Source organism: Eucyclogobius newberryi, unplaced genomic scaffold, assembly GCF_026437365.1.
Source record: "Eucyclogobius newberryi isolate DKJ021-1_F unplaced genomic scaffold, fEucNew1.0.hap1 SCAF_19, whole genome shotgun sequence".
In the NCBI taxonomy this organism is placed as follows: Eukaryota; Metazoa; Chordata; class Actinopteri; order Gobiiformes; family Gobiidae; genus Eucyclogobius; species Eucyclogobius newberryi.
Genome location: NW_027315823.1, coordinates 7277242 through 7294633, shown reverse-complemented (window position 1 = coordinate 7294633; position 17392 = coordinate 7277242). Strand labels below are relative to the sequence as shown.

General features: G+C 41.7%; 3 protein-coding genes across 3 annotated transcripts in view; all 3 read left to right on the top strand.

Moving 5' to 3' along the window:
• Positions 1-17392, top strand: part of znf740a (zinc finger protein 740a) — a 141628-nt gene that overhangs the window by 43412 nt on the left and 80824 nt on the right. The gene's annotated exons all lie outside the window — the stretch shown is intronic.
• On the top strand, positions 93-4087 carry LOC140365257 (uncharacterized). The gene is made up of 3 exons (XM_072451588.1): positions 93-1123; positions 2381-2492; positions 2739-4087. Exons 1-3 carry the CDS (start codon positions 949-951, stop codon positions 3481-3483), a joined length of 1032 nt encoding a protein of 343 aa, XP_072307689.1. The 5' UTR covers positions 93-948; the 3' UTR covers positions 3484-4087.
• pusl1 (pseudouridine synthase like 1) lies at positions 4072-12283 on the top strand. Its single transcript, XM_072451590.1, has 8 exons — positions 4072-4216; positions 4278-4338; positions 5929-6113; positions 6640-6786; positions 7955-8125; positions 9653-9707; positions 10771-10933; positions 12120-12283. The coding sequence occupies exons 1-8, from the start codon at positions 4158-4160 to the stop codon at positions 12185-12187; spliced, it is 909 nt and encodes a 302-aa protein (XP_072307691.1). The 5' UTR covers positions 4072-4157; the 3' UTR covers positions 12188-12283.

Genomic DNA, 17392 nt, shown 5'->3' with positions numbered 1-17392 from the left:
TCAGTTGACTTCCTGCTCAAAGCTACTGGACGGTTTCTCTGCTGCTGATGCTTTCAGGAGTTTGTCATCCTTATATTTATTTCCCACTTTAATGCCACAGTGTTTGTTTTAGCAATTCTCCAAAAACCTCTGCAGAGAACCAGGAGAGGAACTAGGAGAGGAACCAGGAGAGGAACCAGGAGAGGCCCCAGGAGAGGGACCAGGAGAGGAACCAGGAGAGGAACCAGGAGTGGAACCAGGAGTGGAACCAGGAGAGGAACCAGGAGAGGGACCAGGAGAGGGACCAGGAGAGGGACCAGGAGAGGGACCAGGAGAGGAACCAGGAGTGGAACCAGGACCAGAAAGTGCTCTGAAGAGAACCAGGAGAAAAACAGGACCAGGATGTCAAAACGGGACCAGGACGTCCTCTGAAGAGAACCAGGAGAGGAACCAAGACCAGGACTTCAAACCGGGACCAGGACGTCCTCTGAAGAGAACCAGGAGAGGAACCAGGACCAGGACGTCAAACCGGGACCAGGACGTCCTCTGAAGAGAACCAGGGGAGGAACCAGGACCAGGATGTCCTCTGAAGAGAACCAGGAGAAAAAACAGGACTAGGACGTCGAACCGGGACCAGGACGTCCTCTGAAGAGAACCAGGAGAAAATATTATTATTATCATTATGAATGAGATAAATGTGAGATCTGGAGGCGTGTCACTGCGGGGCTCCATATTATTATTCATCCATCCATCCATATCACATTATTAAGGAGATAAATGTGATCTGGTGTAAAGAGTGAGCTCCACATTTTCAGAGGCTTAAACACTCAGGTCCAGCAGGTGGCGCCGTGACCGGGACGTCAGGCTCACGCGTGCGCAGAGCGGATCGTGTCACGCATGCGCAGAGCAGATCGTGTCCGCTGGTTGGCTCGGAGCTAAAGCTAAAAACAGCGAGTAAACATCGTAAACATGTGCAGAAGACAGACGGTGAGAGCTTTGGTGCAGGAGCGGCTCAACGCGGCGGCGGAGGAGGTCATCGCGCTGTTTGAAAGAACCATCGCGGAGTTTGAGGAGGAACTGCGCCGCTGCAAAGAGGAGAACCAGAGGAGCAAACAGGAGCTGCTGGAGGAGCTGCTCACGGCGGGTGAGTCTCCCACGCGCCCACTCGAGGTCAAACCTATGTTTGTGTTTAAAGGTGGACGAAGGGAGAGGTCAATAAAGCCCCGCGAAGTGTCTTTGTCCAGCAATTTGAAACTGAGAGTGTTAGGGACCACCGCTGGGGGCGCTGTTCAGTGGTCAGTGTGGTCTGTGTGGTCAGTGGTCTGTGTGGTCAGTGGTCAGTGTGGTCAGTGGTCAGTGTGGTCAGTGTGGTCAGTGTGGTCAGTGTGGTCTGTGGTCAGTGTGGTCTGTGTGGTCTGTGGTCAGTGTGGTCTGTGTGGTCTGTGTGGTCAGTGGTCAGTGGTCAGTGTGGTCAGTGGTCAGTGTGGTCTGTGGTCAGTGTGGTCTGTGGTCAGTGTGGTCAGTGTGGTCTGTGGTCAGTGTGGTCTGTGGTCAGTGTGGTCAGTGTGGTCTGTGGTCAGTGTGGTCTGTGGTCTGTGGTCAGTGTGGTCAGTGTGGTCTGTGGTCTGTGTGGTCTGTGTGGTCAGTGTGGTCTGTGTGGTCAGTGGTCTGTGTGGTCAGTGGTCTGTGTGGTCAGTGGTCAGTGTGGTCAGTGGTCTGTGGTCTGTGTGGTCAGTGGTCAGTGTGGTCTGTGTGGTCTGTGTGGTCAGTGGTCTGTGTGGTCAGTGGTCTGTGTGGTCAGTGGTCAGTGTGGTCTGTGTGGTCAGTGTGGTCTGTGGTCTGTGTGGTCAGTGGTCAGTGTGGTCTGTGTGGTCAGTGGTCAGTGTGGTCAGTGTCAATTATTAGTAAAACACAGATAAGTACGACTATAAATACAAATTATATAAGTACAAACACAACGGACAAAAATACAGTTAACTTGCTTTAACTTGTTAAAAGCCAATGCAAATAACTCGTCCTAAAATACTTCTGATCTGCCTTGAAGAACAAATGTGTAAAACATTTTTAAAAATCATGCAGTGTTAAAATTCAGAGAAATAAAATGATGCGAAATAATAGAATATTAGAAAATGTATATAGGTTCAAATAACTTTGGGGTCAGTTTTTTATCTATTGTCCCATTATTATCACCATTATTTTACATTTTGTTCACTGTAAACCACAAATTGATCCAAAACACAGTGACATTTCTCCACAACAAACAGCAGATTGTCATTTATGTGTTTGTATTTTTGCTCTTTTAACTGAGCATTTGTTTCATCAAGCGTGTTTAACTTTAAAATGTGAAAATATGTGAAATATGAAACATGTTTTTCATGTAGTTCTCCGTCCTCTCCTGCAGGTGTCCAGGCGCCCTTGCTGAGTCCAGCCCCAGGATTGAACGAGAACATCCCAGACACTCCACAGATTCAAGAGGAGCAGAGCGTCAAACAGGAGGAGGAGCAGCTGCCAGTGTAGGCCTCACACACATCCAACTGCTGTAGTGACAAATAATGCAGCGTAAACTACAGCCTTTATACATAAAACATGTTCAGAGGCAAGTTTATACATACTATACACCACGGAGGCACACGGGAATGAAGTACTTTAGTCTCTCTGCTGAGGACATTGAATAACTTTAGCTTTTGCAATGTTACCTATTTAGGTTAGGTGTCTTTATTCGTACCCTTCATTCAAATTGTTTCTATTGTTGTTTTCAGTGCCGTCTGTGTTAAGAAAGAAGAGTCTTCGCCGCTTCCACAACGACAAACTGAGCACCGAGAGGGAGAAGTCTTCAGCGCAGAGCCACATTTCCACTCTGAGACCGGAGGGGACATGGAGATCTACTCTGACGCTTACAACGACGAATACTGGAGAGCTCAGATGATGAAGAGCGACCACAACCACCACGACCAAGTCCAGATCAGAGGCGCCGCGGCACAAAACCCGGGACAATCCCCCACGTACAGGTCGGCACCGGGGACGAGCGCCAACACACACCGCGGAGACGTGTCGGGGACGGCCGAAGGAGCCGAGGTCAAGAGACACCAGTGCCCTTTTTGTAGCCGCGGATTTTGGAGGAAACAACACTTGCAAAACCACATCCGAATCCACACGGGAGAAAAACCTTACAGCTGCCCAGTGTGTAAGAAGTCGTTCTCGCAGCGCTCTAACCTAGACGTGCACAGAAGGACGCACACGGGGGACAGACCATACAACTGTTCGGCGTGTAAGAAGGGGTTCATGAGTAAAGGCGACCTGGATCTCCACGTGAGGACGCACACCGGCGAGAGACCGTTCGGCTGTTCGATGTGTGATAAAACGTTCGCCCGGAAATCGACTCTGAGGACGCACATGAGGCTGCACACAGGGGAGAAGCCTTTCAGTTGCCCAGCTTGCCGTAAGACATTCTCCAAAAAGTCCGGTCTGGACACACACCTAGCGCAGCACTCGTTTGATCCGTGACACGTCGAGATGAATATGCGGACGTGTGATTGACAGCGAACGGATCTGCACAGGTCTCCATGATCCTGAACGGAAAACAAACAACAACAACAACACGTTTTCATGTTGCGGAGATTGTGGACCGTCCAGACCTGAAGATGGCACCATTTTTATAAAAGAAAAAATTAGATTTTTATTGTGATTTTATTTCGTTTAGATGAGTAGATTGCTTAAATTCAAAGTTTTTCCCAGTTATAACAGTAATTACAGTAGAGTAGACTATTCTCTGTCAGTAAAAACATGGTGTGGACAACTTTGTAACTAATGTATACTTTTAATTAGACTTTTTTACACGTTTTTATTAATGAATGGCAATTATTAAAAGTCTGTGTTGTTTATATTTAGAAATGTAATATTTAAATCAACTTTTTAAAAATAAAAATGAATAAAACCGCAACTAAGAGCGAGGAGAGATTTTACTTCCGGACTACAAAAGCTTTCCCGGAAGTACTGTTGTCTTTGCCGCTGCGCATGCGCCTTCGCTGTGCACAGGTTGAGTTGGACGCATGGCTGAATTGTTGGATTTCTCCAGCTTTGTTCATCAGAATAAACTCAATTTTCGCGCTGTCTTTGTGTTTGTTTACGATATTTAAAGTTTTTAAGTTGTTTTTTCCCTCTCGCGAGCGCCAAAGGCAATGCACAACAACTTGACTCGTTACTTGATCTTCTTTCAATACATCGGGACCAAATACAGGTAAAACGTCTCTTTTTATTTATGGCCATGTCGTTTGCTAAATGTGTTTTTATGTCGACAGTGGCGTGGTCAAGGCGCCTCCGCAGCAACTGACCAAGAAAGGGGTTCAAGACCATTTAGAGGTGAGGTCAGAGGTCACAGTGCGGACATAGGAGCAAAAACCTATAATAGTGTTTTATTATTAAAGTTGGTGTTGAACCACCTGCTAAAGTCTCTATGGAGGTGCTTCTGTTTTATATTTATGACTTAGTTCTGTGGATAGAATCTGTGCTGAATATTAATCATATTTTTACTCAAGTTGCAGTTTTTTGTGAGGAAATTTTGGAAAATAAGAGTTTAAAATGACAGGAAGTGGAGCTGATTTTAATTGTATTTCAGCAGATGAATGAAACAGTACATTTCCTATAAAGCTAAAAGAAGTGAGAAAGAGAGAGTTGAGGGGAGCACAAGGTTAAGGCTCATTTTTGCAAAATTTTCATCCATAAACGGCTCTGTGGTTGCCATGGTCACCGTGGCTTCCAGATAATGTCAGGTAAGTTCTGGTAAGTGAGCACTAGAGGGCGCTCAAAGACAGGTGACCAAAAGGGAAGAAAAAGTCACAGCTTTTGAGAACTTAAATTACATTAAGTTATTATTTTTTTGTGTTGACTTTTTTGACACAGTATACGTGTTTGCTCAGAGCTAAGACTATAAAGCTTCACGCAGGATGTTACTATGAAAGTACTAGAAATAACCCCTCAAACCAAATGAAAAGTACTTTTTACTTTTCAATCCTCGATAAAAGATGAGCTGAACAGAACTGTCCAGGATTTGAACATGGAGTAGAACATCTCACATCTTCAGACAAAAACAGAGTCAAAGTATCCACTGTAAAATAACTGAACAGGTACATAAACATGTTACCTAAAGGCACAGTATGTACGTTTCTGAAGGTGGAATGTCACCTGCATAAATCCATGGAACTGAGAAGTAAACATACTTTAGCAGGAGGCTTGATAATGTGGAGCTAAAATCCCACTCACTGTAAGAACACAGTTTTTATATTTTTTTAGTAGAATAAAACCACCAAAATTTGTGTTTTTGAATTTAAGAAAAATGGGAAAAGTAGAGGTGCAACAATGTATCAAATTATTTACAAAATTGTTCATGTGGTTTTAAAATATGCTACATTTGAGCACCGGGTTAATACGTTAATAATAATAAAAAATAAAAATAAAAAACTGCCGAAATACTGCAAAAAGAGCTGATTAAAAATGATAATGGAAGGGTTTACCGTATTTTCGTACTGGAGTATAAGTCGCACCAGCCAAAAAATGCATAATAGAAGAAATTTTAAAAAAGATATGTTGCACTGGAGTATGAAATGCGGTTGCAAGTGTGAAAATAACAAATAATATCACATATAAGTCGCTCCGGAGTATAAGTATATAAGTATAAGTCACACCTCAGCCACAACTTATAGTCCAGAAAATACGGTAAAATGTTTGGGTGTAATCCCTCATTCGCAGTTGAAACATCTCGATAAACGCCCTTAAAGTTATATTTCTGCCCTTTTCTTTGTAATTCTTCCATTCGTCTGGTACTTCAACCTCATCCAGTTCATTTAAAGCCGTGTTTCAGCACATTTCCGTGTGATTCTGGTTAACGATGCTCCCACTGCACATTGAAATCCTCCTCGCGGCCGAGTTATCGTCCCTCGTTGTGTCGCTCAGGCTGCGGTGCTGAGGCTGAAGCCGCTCAACCCTGTGTCGCTGTCCGTGTCCAGCAGGACCGACGCCGGGGTCCACGCCCTGAGCAACGCCGCCCACTTCGACCTGCAGCGCAAGGACAAACCCCCTTTCACCGAGGCCGTTCTGTGCGACGCCCTCAACTTCCACCTCCGGGAGCAGAGGATCAGGTCAGAAAAAAATTCTTTCTCTACATTAAAGGGCGTGTGACAGGTGTTTATGATTTTCAAATTTAGACTATTTGGTGTGTTTGTACCTGTTGTACAACTAAATTATAGTTTTACCGCAATTGAGCAGGTATTTGTGGAGAAAACATTGAAAAAGCTGTAGTAAAGGATGACAGGAAGTGACATCACACCAGGGACACACATTCGATCGTAAGTGTGTGCAGGATTTACCCAAAAGAAACAACTTTTTTGACATTAATTCAACACAATCTTGACATCTCTACTCTTCTACATAAAGTCCATGTGCCATAGAACATGTGACAAATGTTTATTACAGTGTTTATATCAGTTTAGTGGTAAATAAATACAGGAAATGGCACAGAGTTCTCTGTCTACGTTGTCCACACAGAAAAGTTCCTTGAAAAATGACCTTTATAAACATCAATTCATGTTTTTTTTTGTTTTATATTTCTACTCATAACTAAGTGTGACATAAAGGAAGTTGTAATAATTCAGATTTCCTTTTCAGAATCACTCGTGCCGTTTGTGTCCCGCTCGACTTCCACTCGAGGTTCCAGGCTCGGAGCAGGACATACGTGTACAGAGTGGCCCTGGGACCGGACAAGTTCCAGTTCCCCCTCAGCGAGTCGGAAGTCTGCTGGAACCTCTGCACCACGTGAGCCACTCCCCCCGCGCTTTTTTTGTTATAACCTTTTAGTTTGATTACAAGTTTTCACAAATATAATGTGAAATTGTATTGTAAACATATAGTAGATTTCCTAACTCTTAAATCTGTTAATGAGTTAATAAAACGCAGTGGTCCCCAAACTACGGCCCGCGGGCCACATCCAGCCCGTTGGGCCTTTCAATCCGGCCCACCAAGCTTGTCCAAGTTATTTTAAAAATTAAGAAGAAGAAAAAAAAACTTTTTTTTTTTTTTTGCCGCAGGCTTTATTAGACAGTAGATGGAATGAGAAAGAAAGGAAGAGGAAAGATGAGAGAAAAAGGAGGACATGCAGCAAATGTCGGAGTCGGGATTCAAACTCACGATTCTGTGGCTGGCCGTTCATTTTACGTTTCACCTGTAATGCCCATATTTCCCCAAGAGATGGCCACTGTTCCCTCTAAGCTGCGCGCCTGCGCACTGCTCGCACATAGAGCACTGCTCGCACATAGTGCACTGCTCGCACATAGTGCACTGCTCGCACAAAGTGCACTGCTCACACTTAGTGCGCGCACAAGAAAATCTATGGCGCGCAGAAAATAAAATTCACCACAAACGGCCACCGGGGCCAATCAAGCAGGAAGCGCAAGTGTTTGACACTGAAGAAGACTCTTGTGGACAGTAGAAGACTCTTGTGGACAGTAGAAGACTCTTGTGGACAGTAGAAGACTCTTGTGGACAGTAGAAGACTCTTGTGGACAGTAGAAGACTCTTGTGGACAGTAGAAGACTCTTGTGGACAGTAGAAGACTCTTGTGGACAGTAGAAGACAGTAGATAATTAATCATTATTTAATGCATTTGGAAAACAATTAGTACATTGAGCCTTGCATTTGTTGCTTTGTTACAAGTTACAGGTCAAATCTTGTGTGTAATTTATAGTAATTCATTAGTTCACACAAAATTTTAGAACCCAATGCGGCCCTCGAGTCAAAAAGTTTGGGGACCACTGATATAACTCATCAAAAAGCAAAGTCACAAAGGAGAAAATATCACACAAACACAAACTGAGCCATTTTCCACCGACATATTGTATTTAGGCTGAATTATTTTGCCCTTTTCCTCCCGTTTTTTCTCCTCACGTCTTCCGCGCCCGTCGTTGCCGTGGCGTCGTTGCTTCAGGGAGCTGGACGTGGTTGCCATGGGCGAGGCGGCGGCCATGTTGTTGGGGACTCACGACTTCAGCAGCTTCAGAGCCATAAACTCGGACCTGCCGTTTAAAAACCCCGTCAAGACCATGGACGCCATCTCGGTGCAGCCCGGCAGCTCGTTCACGTCCAACCATTTCCACAGGTGAGAGCGCAATCGCCGCGGAGACGAGCTGGTAACAGGTCAGATCTGTGCGCTGCTTCACATCAGATGAGTTTCATGTGTGAACGTAACAGCTCTGAAGTGTGTGATTTGGTGAAGAGGAAAAGGACAAACCCAGGAGCCTTTAAAGGACAAATATTGTGCATTATTCGTGTCGTTATTGACCTTTAAACTTGCTCTTGAGAACTTTTACTGTGGCATTTCATATTTTGGAACTCAATTTTTGTTAAAAGTTTTTACAAAAAAACAATAGGGTTTTGCCACTGCCTTGAGGAGACGCCAGAGTAACTGAGCTTTTGCTCCATCTACTGGCTGCAGAAGGAAAAACACCATTTAGAAATCAACACTGTTCGCTAATGCAGCTGTTTGCCCACTTCCTGTTTTAAACGGCTGTCGTACTGATCGTAATTTGAGGCAGAAATTATTCAGGCGATGAGTTATGGATTTAGAATGGACAAAGAAAAGTCTCAGAGCCACGTCACAGATCGAGGAAACGTCACAGATCGAGGAAACGTCACAGATCGAGGAAACGTCACAGATCGTGGAGAGTGTGTTTTAGGCTCTGAGGGAGACAACTTTCTAACCCGGATTCATCAAACTCATTGGAACAGGGTTAAGTTTTGCATAATATGTGTCCATAATATGTATCTTATCTTTACGGCGAGAAAAGCTTTCATGTGGAAACAACAAAACGGTCCAATCTTCTTATATGATTTTATTGAACCCACTTCATCCATAGATTTCTCTGGGTCAAAGGTCGTTGCATTTCTCCAACAGAGACATAAAGATCGGCTCTTAAAGTGGTACCAAACACACCAGACTGTACAATCTGGGACGTGACAAGACTTTGATGAAACGTACGGAAGGATTTGTTGACGGGTCAGATTTATTCAAGTTTTAAGAAAAAATGTTGCAAAATTTGAATTTTGTTGACTAATTATGTCAACAAAATGAACCTGGCTCTCAATTTTTCGGATTAAAATGTCCCAATTATTAAAACGTGGCACGATGAACGTTCATAAACAGATTTCAAATGGATCTTTTTAAATGTAAGATCGTTTCCTGTTCATCAGCAGCGTCTGGCCTTAAATGTGGAAAAGCTAATATTTTTTCTTCCTCACATTTTCGACAGTTTAGTTTTTTTTTACTGCATCGTACAGCTCTGGATCCAGACTTTACTAATTGCAAAATCTGGACGATGTTATGGTCAGAAATGTTGAAAAATGTGCCTGTAAATGTTGTAGTTTAGGTTGAAGATTGTGAAAATGTCCCACAAAAGTGCATAAATGTGACTTTGTACCATCGCTTCAGGTTGTTTGTTGTTTCTTTTATCTTTTTATCATAGATGAAAGACTTATTAATTTTGTAAACCTGTTTGTGATGGAAATGAGTTAATATTTCCATCACAATAGTGTATATCATGTTTGCTCCTTTTATCTGAGACGTCTAATGTTCATATAACGGTTATTTTCCGCGTTTTAATCTGCCTCTTGTTTCTTTTGTTTGCAGACACGTTCCTTTCTGGGAGCTGACTTTCAGAAGCAGATCTTTCCTCTACAAACAGGTGAATATCGGCCGTCATTTTGTGTTAAACGCGAGCGAAAAGTGGCGATTCGACCGTGTAAATGAGGCTAGAAGCGTTAGCAGCTACAAAGATGTGTTTTTTAAAATGTTTTTTTATTTTAAGATGTTTTTGTCCCGAAGGCTTTATGCGTGAAAGGAGAAGTTATAGACATTCAGTAAACTGTTAAGCCCGGGAATCAAACCCACAATGCCAATGTGCCACGCCCTTAACCACTGCACCACCTGTGAGCTCTAAGTAGAGTTTAAATAAGTGCAAAAACTGGACTTAAAGGATTTAGACGTTCTTAAAAAGCACCAAAACTGGACCAAACCGGAGCAGAGTTCAATTAAAATACAATAAAGAAAATATTTAAGTTAATATATTCCTGTACGCTCATATTTTACAGTATTCTTACATGTACCGTATTTTCCGTACTATAAGGCTCACTTAAAAGCCTTTAAATGTCTCAAAAAACAACTGTGAGCCTTATAATCCAGTGCGCCTTATATATGGATTCACTCTGGTTGTGCTTATTGACCTGGATTTTGTGTCGTACACGTTTTGTTTCACCTTATAATCCGGTGCGACTTATAGTGCAGAAAATACGGTACATAAGTCAGTCCGTTTGCACCATTATCCGAGCGTTTTACTCTTCTATTTGCGTAGTGTATTGTTATATTTGAGCTACTGTCAGAGTCCTTCCCTGTGCGGATGAGTCTAAAGCGGCCCGGTGTGTAACCAGCTTGTGTGTGACCAGCTTGTGTGTGACCAGCTTGTGTGTAACCAGCTTGTGTGTAACCAGCTTGTGTGTGACCAGCTTGTGTGTGACCAGCTTGTGTGTGACCAGCTTGTGTGTGACCAGCTTGTGTGTGACCAGCTTGTGTGTGACCAGCTTGTGTGTGACCAGCTTGTGTGTGACCAGCTTGTGTGTAACCAGCTTGTGTGTAACTAGCTTGTGTGTGACCAGCTTGTGTGTGACCAGCTTGTGTGTAACCAGCTTGTGTGTGACCAGCTTGTGTGTGACCAGCTTGTGTGTGACCAGCTTGTGTGTAACCCGGTTCAGGTGCGGCGCATGGTCGGCGCGCTGGTCGCCGTGGGCCGAGGCCGTCTCTCTCTTCTGGGCCTGAAGGAAGTGCTGGACGCCCGGGACTCCACCGCGTTCCCTCAGGGCCTGGCGGCGCCGGCACACGGCCTTTTCCTCACCCACGTGGAGTACAGAGAGAGCGGTGAGTCGAGACTGACCGGGTACGAGCCGTGTCCGAGCCGGGTCCAGGTCGGGTACGAGTCGGGTCCAGGCCGGGTACGAGCCGGGTCCGAGTCGGATCTAAATGAGCCATACGTTCGGTCTAAATGAAGTAAACGAGGACTAAACCAGATCTTTCATGTGCCTAGAATACTGGACTAAACCCAAATATACTGCACGTGTTGAGACTATGGTGGGAATTTAAACTTTAATTATTGTATCTCTTTTAGGCTAATGTCATGTATTACTTTTATGTCTAAATCAGTACAGTTACTTTTAGATGCGGTTTGTTGTGCTAAAATTATTCCTTTTGTTACTCATTGAATTGAGCTCATTATAAATACCGTATTTTCCGGACTATAAGTTGCACCTTTATGCGACTTATACTCCGCAGCAACTTATATGTGTTCACACTTGCAACCGCATTTCACACTCCAGTGCAACTTATATATGTTTTTTTTCTTCTCTATTATGCATTTTTTGGCTGGTGCGACTTATAGTCCGGAAAAACGCTATCATTAATCATTAATTTATTCAACTATGGTTGTTTTTATTGCCAAAAATTCCACTGAAATACTTGCGTTTTGTCTACGAGCAGACGCGCCTCTCCACAGAACTGATCCGTTACTTGCCATGCAGTGGAATATTCTAGGCAAAGCAATAACATCTCCATGGAGACAATCTGGTGGCCCACCCTCTGTCAGAAAAGTTTCACAGAGCACCTTTAAACGACAGATGGATAGATTTGACGATAGAGCGCCCCCTGCAGCTCTCTACTGAAAATACATGGTCAGGAAAGAAACGCAAAAGATTCTTTCCTTTATTTTTTATTGTAATAAGACGATATAATCACATAAACATTTAACATTACCAAATATTTTAAAAAAAGGGCGAGGGTTTCTCAGCAGAGTTGTCTTCAGCTGTTTTTCTGCTCCGAGACAGCAGGGGGCGATGACACGCTTCAAAGCCCAGAGAAAACACATTTAACCATGACGGGGACAAACAAGGATGTTTAATAAGGTTAAAATGTTCCATAGTTCTGCTTTAAAAGTGTAAAAAACATAGACAACTTTAAACCAAACGGTGAAAACAGAACCAGAGCGTTTGATTGTAGGTTTGGGACGTAACGCTCTCGACACTGAATCTAGTTTTTATTCCTTTTCTTTCAGATTTACAGACGACGTCAGAAGAACAAAATCTGTCAGAAATGTCCACAAACTCGCCGAAGGTTTCATGAGAATGTAATGTGTGTATTTTGAAGAACATATTTGTATTCAAGCAACATTGTACTTTTTTTTTTTATTAAAAGACTTTCAAACATTTATTTTGAAGTCTAACTTACATGATTTAATTTAACATTTATCAAGTTATAAGAAGATAAAAAGGCTGCTTGTTTAAAAAATAGTGATCAAAATTACAGATATTATATTTAAAGGCACAATGGACGATTTTTCGGCGATTTGAGAACGCAGGCGGAAGTGCGCATGCCACGCCCCCGTACGGACTGATACAACACACACGTGCGTTTGTTTATTAGCGCAAAGGAGCACATCGCATCTCTCGTCTCCCGTAGATTTCTGTCCACTTCTGAGTCAGCTCGGACTGTCTTTCTCCGTCTTCATTTTGCCCCGTACACTGAGGGAACTATATTATGATAGATCCATGCGCTTAGGCACGCGGAAACGTGGGGACGAGCCTGACGCGGCTGCAGGTGAGCGATAGGTGCGTTTTATGATTTGATACGTGGCAGGACAAATGATTTATCCACGCCATGAGGAAATAAAAAAATTGCTGAAAAAAATTGTCCATTCCACCTTTAATAAAATATGATTGTGAGAAGAAACATCACACTTTTATTCATGATTATTGACAACACGAACAAACAACAGCAAAATCCTTCAGCACTTTCATTCACATTGTTTAATTCAGTTTAATTAAAGTAAAACCCATTGAGAGCGAGGCTGTAGCGGAACACAGATCATAAAAGACATTTACACGTTTAAAAGAGACATTTAAGAATCTATATTTAAAGTTTTTGGAGGAGTCTCGCTAAAACTCTCCGATTGCTCCTAAATCAAAAGTTACTATTGTGTAAACCTCAAATGAACGTCTTAAAGCGCCCCCTACAGGTCGGACGACTCATTGAGCTAAAATGTAGTTAAGATAAATATGTTTAGAATTTTGCTAAATGGTAAAATGTTATCACAGAATAGCACATTTTTTAGGTTTATAATTTCACTTCCTGTTTGTAGTTGATGACATCACACTAGGAAATTACCCAGCAAACACTGGGCCAAAACTCATCTAACATTGACAAATATTTTTTTACGAGAGCGACTTTATTTTGTTGAATTCATGTTTAGAGAGACAAAAAAAGTTCTTTCTTTTTGTAAATTCTACATAAACTTTGACTGAAATGAGTGTGATGTCACTTCCTGTCATTTTCTACAGATTTTTCTCTCCACAAATTCTCCCCAAATACCTGCTTGGTTGGTGTAAAACTATAATTTTACCCTGGGACATCGTCCCTCGCCACCACAGACATTGTCTGACTTCATCGCCACCACAGACATTGTTGATTCATTTCTCCCTGTGGCCCTCAGAGGCAACTGTTGTTGTGATTTTGGGCCTTACAAAAATAAATTGATTTGATGATTTGATTTGATAATTATATGTACAACAGGTATAAACACACTAAATAAAGTCAAAATTAGAACATCGCAAAAACCTGTCATAGGCACTTTAATCGTACTTAATAGATTACACAGGACACTAACGAGAGGACGGTATAATAAATAATAAAACCTTCTTCTGTGGTTTATGGCAGTTGGTATCCAAGTGTTACTGTAGTTGTACGTCTCCAAAGTATGTGTTTTACTTTATACCGTAAAAAAAATAGGTCTGGTCCTCGATATCATAAAATCTATACGTTTTAAGACTCTAAAACTCGCCTCATTTTAGTGACATCTTCATATTAACAAAAGCAGCGCGGAGGAAACACGCCTGCAAACTGAATCTCCAGAGCGCCCGACACTTAAAGGCGTCCCCCTGCGAGGCCGCTGGAGTTAAACACAGAACAATGATTTCCCCACAGAATTATAATAACTTCATAACTGTGCGTTTAACGTCGCTGTCGTTCCCTAATTACAGCCGTCTCCGTCATAACTGAAGAACTAAATGTCGGCACGAAAACCCCCATTTGAACCGTCAAAACACACGTCAAATATACGACGAAAATAAGACGTGTGGAGTTGTGTAGAAACGAGAACTGCATCCGCTCGTCCAGAGAAGGCAAACTCTGAGGCACATGGAATCGTTGAAACATATTTATTTAAGTCATCGGGACTTTTATCCAGAAAGTCACTGCTGAGAACATTTTATTTGAGCAAAGGCACAAAGCAGAGATCAAATAAAAACTACTTTGAAGAATGAAAAGAAATATATATTTTCCTTTTGTTTGGACATAAATATTGAAACCATTTAGTGTCCAAACCTTTGACCCGTGTATAATGTGTATAATAATATGAATGAGGATTGTCATTTTTGTACGTATAATATGTATAAGGTGTATAATGTGTATAATGAGGTGTTTAAGGTGGTGTATAATGTGTAATAAGGTGGTGTACAATGTATATAATAAGGTGTATAAGATGGTATATAATGGGGTGTATAATATGTATAATAAGGTGTAAAAGATGGTGTATAATGTGTATAATAAGGTGGTGTATAATGTGTATAATAAGGTGGTGTATAATGTGTATAATAAGGTGTATAAGGTGGTGTATAATGTGTATAATAAGGTGTATAAGGTGGTGTATAATGTGTATAATAAGGTGTATAAGGTGGTGTATAATGTGTATAATAAGGTGTATAAGGTGGTGTATAATGTGTATAATAAGGTGTATAAGGTGGTGTATAATGTGTATAATAAGGTGTATAAGGTGGTGTATAATGTGTATAATAAGGTGTATAAGGTGGTGTATAATGTGTATAATAAGGTGTATAAGGTGGTGTATAATGTGTATAATAAGGTGTATAAGGTGGTGTATAATAGGGTGTATACGTATGTTGGTCTGTATTCATTTAAAAGGTGGAGCCATTTTCAAAAACAAAAGATTTTGCCATTTTATTCATTTCTTGTTTGCATTTTTCCTGAAAACAAACACGTCTAAAGTGCATAAAAACACAGGCAAATCTGACCCTTTTTTTCTCATTTATTGAACATTTTTAGCACATTTTTAGCGCCCGAGAGCAGGAGTCACCGGAGCATTGCGAGACGGGGCCGTGCACAACAGCTGCGTAAAATAAGATAAACTCAAAGCGATATTTCATGTTTTGTGCACATTTTTTATATTTTATTTAGGCTAAAGTACAACTCAAACAACGTGTGTGCAAAGACTATGGACTGGTTTATGAATTATCCCTGAAACATTGAGTAAAAAAATGAATGAATTTAGAATATACAAAAACGGCTCAAATGCCTGGAAACAAACAGACTTTGGTTCTGATTTCGGAGGTCAGATCTGCGGAGAGGCGGTCGCACCTAAGCTGAGATTTAAATGTTTTTAACCAAATAAAAAGTGAAATATAGAGACAAAAGGCTAGAAAATGATTACAAATGAAGTGTATTACTGAAATCATTTATTCTTTTTTCTCTCATTTTGGTTTAATAATGCCACTGTTATAAAAAGGTATTTGCATCTGTACAGTCCAAACTACAATAATGAAAACGTAAGTACTTTAGTTGCCAGAAAAGTTACGCAGTGCAACTTTAACTGTGGACACATTAAAAAAAATCAGCATTCATTTACATTTACAGACATTTAATTATTATTGCCACAACTTTATTAAACGCTTCCAGTTTAAAAAATATATTCTGTCTTGACCCGATGCACTGCACATGGTTCTTCATAGCGCCCCCGACTGGTGACCCCTGCTCTTGCACCATGTGATGAAGGATTAAAGAATGTGCACACGCTAAATGTCCGTCTACATCCAAGTGTCTAAACTATAAAACTGCATTTCTCATAAATAAGATCCAGTATTTTAGGAACAAACTCGCGTCTCATTTGGCTGTGTTTTGTTTTTTCTCTCGCCGTGAGACTTTAGTCCAGAGTTCAGCTTCCTCGGTCCTTGTGGAACCGGCCGCAGACGCTTGATGTTCATTTACAACAGTCCACCTCTAAACACGTGTTCATTTACAACAGTCCACCTCTAAACACGTGTTCATTTACAACAGTCCACCTCTAAACACGTGTTCATTTACAACAGTCCACCTCTAAACACGTGTTCATTTACAACAGTCCACCTCTAAACACGTGTTCATTTACAACAGTCCACCTCTAAACACGTGTTCATTTACAACAGTCCACCTCTAAACGTGTTCATTTACAACAGTCCACCTCTAAACACGTGTTCATTTACAACAGTCCACCTCCAAACACGTGTTCATTTACAACAGTCCACCTCCAAACACGTGTTCATTTACAACAGTCCACCTCTAAACACGTGTTCATTTACAACAGTCCACCTCTAAACACGTGTTCATTTACAACAGTCCACCTCCAAACACGTGTTCATTTACAACAGTCCACCTCCAAACACGTGTTCATTTACAACAGTCCACCTCTAAACACGTGTTCATTTACAACAGTCCACCTCTAAACACGTGCTCATTTACAACAGTCCACCTCCAAACACGTGTTCATTTACAACAGTCCACCTCTAAACGTGTTCATTTACAACAGTCCACCTCTAAACGTGTTCATTTACAACAGTCCACCTCTAAACACGTGTTCATTTACAACAGTCCACCTCTAAACACGTGTTCATTTACAACAGTCCACCTCTAAACACGTGTTCATTTACAACAGTCCACCTCTAAACACGTGTTCATTTACAACAGTCCACCTCTAAACACGTGTTCATTTACAACAGTCCACCTCCAAACACGTGTTCATTTACAACAGTCCACCTCCAAACACGTGTTCATTTACAACAGTCCACCTCTAAACACGTGTTCATTTACAACAGTCCACCTCCAAACACGTGCTCATTTACAACAGTCCACCTCCAAACACGTGTTCATTTACAACAGTCCACCTCTAAACGTGTTCATTTACAACAGTCCACCTCTAAACGTGTTCATTTACAACAGTCCACCTCTAAACACGTGTTCATTTACAACAGTCCACCTCTAAACACGTGTTCATTTACAACAGTCCACCTCTAAACACGTGTTCATTTACAACAGTCCACCTCTAAACACGTGTTCATTTACAACAGTCCACCTCCAAACACGTGTTCATTTACAACAGTCCACCTCCAAACACGTGTTCATTTACAACAGTCCACCTCCAAACACGTGTTCATTTACAACAGTCCACCTCTAAACACGTGTTCATTTACAACAGTCCACCTCCAAACACGTGTTCATTTACAA

Coding starts and splice junctions, on each gene's coding strand:
- LOC140365257 (XM_072451588.1), top strand. CDS start 949: ATGTGCAGAAGACAGACGGTGAGAGCTTTGGTGCAGGAGCGGCTCAAC. Junction 1,124..2,380: donor GGAGGAGCTGCTCACGGCGG/GTGAGTCTCCCA, acceptor CCTCTCCTGCAG/GTGTCCAGGCGCCCTTGCTG. Junction 2,493..2,738: donor GAGGAGGAGCAGCTGCCAGT/GTAGGCCTCACA, acceptor TGTTGTTTTCAG/TGCCGTCTGTGTTAAGAAAG.
- pusl1 (XM_072451590.1), top strand. CDS start 4,158: ATGCACAACAACTTGACTCGTTACTTGATCTTCTTTCAATACATCGGG. Junction 4,217..4,277: donor TACATCGGGACCAAATACAG/GTAAAACGTCTC, acceptor TTATGTCGACAG/TGGCGTGGTCAAGGCGCCTC. Junction 10,934..12,119: donor CGTGGAGTACAGAGAGAGCG/GTGAGTCGAGAC, acceptor CTTTTCTTTCAG/ATTTACAGACGACGTCAGAA.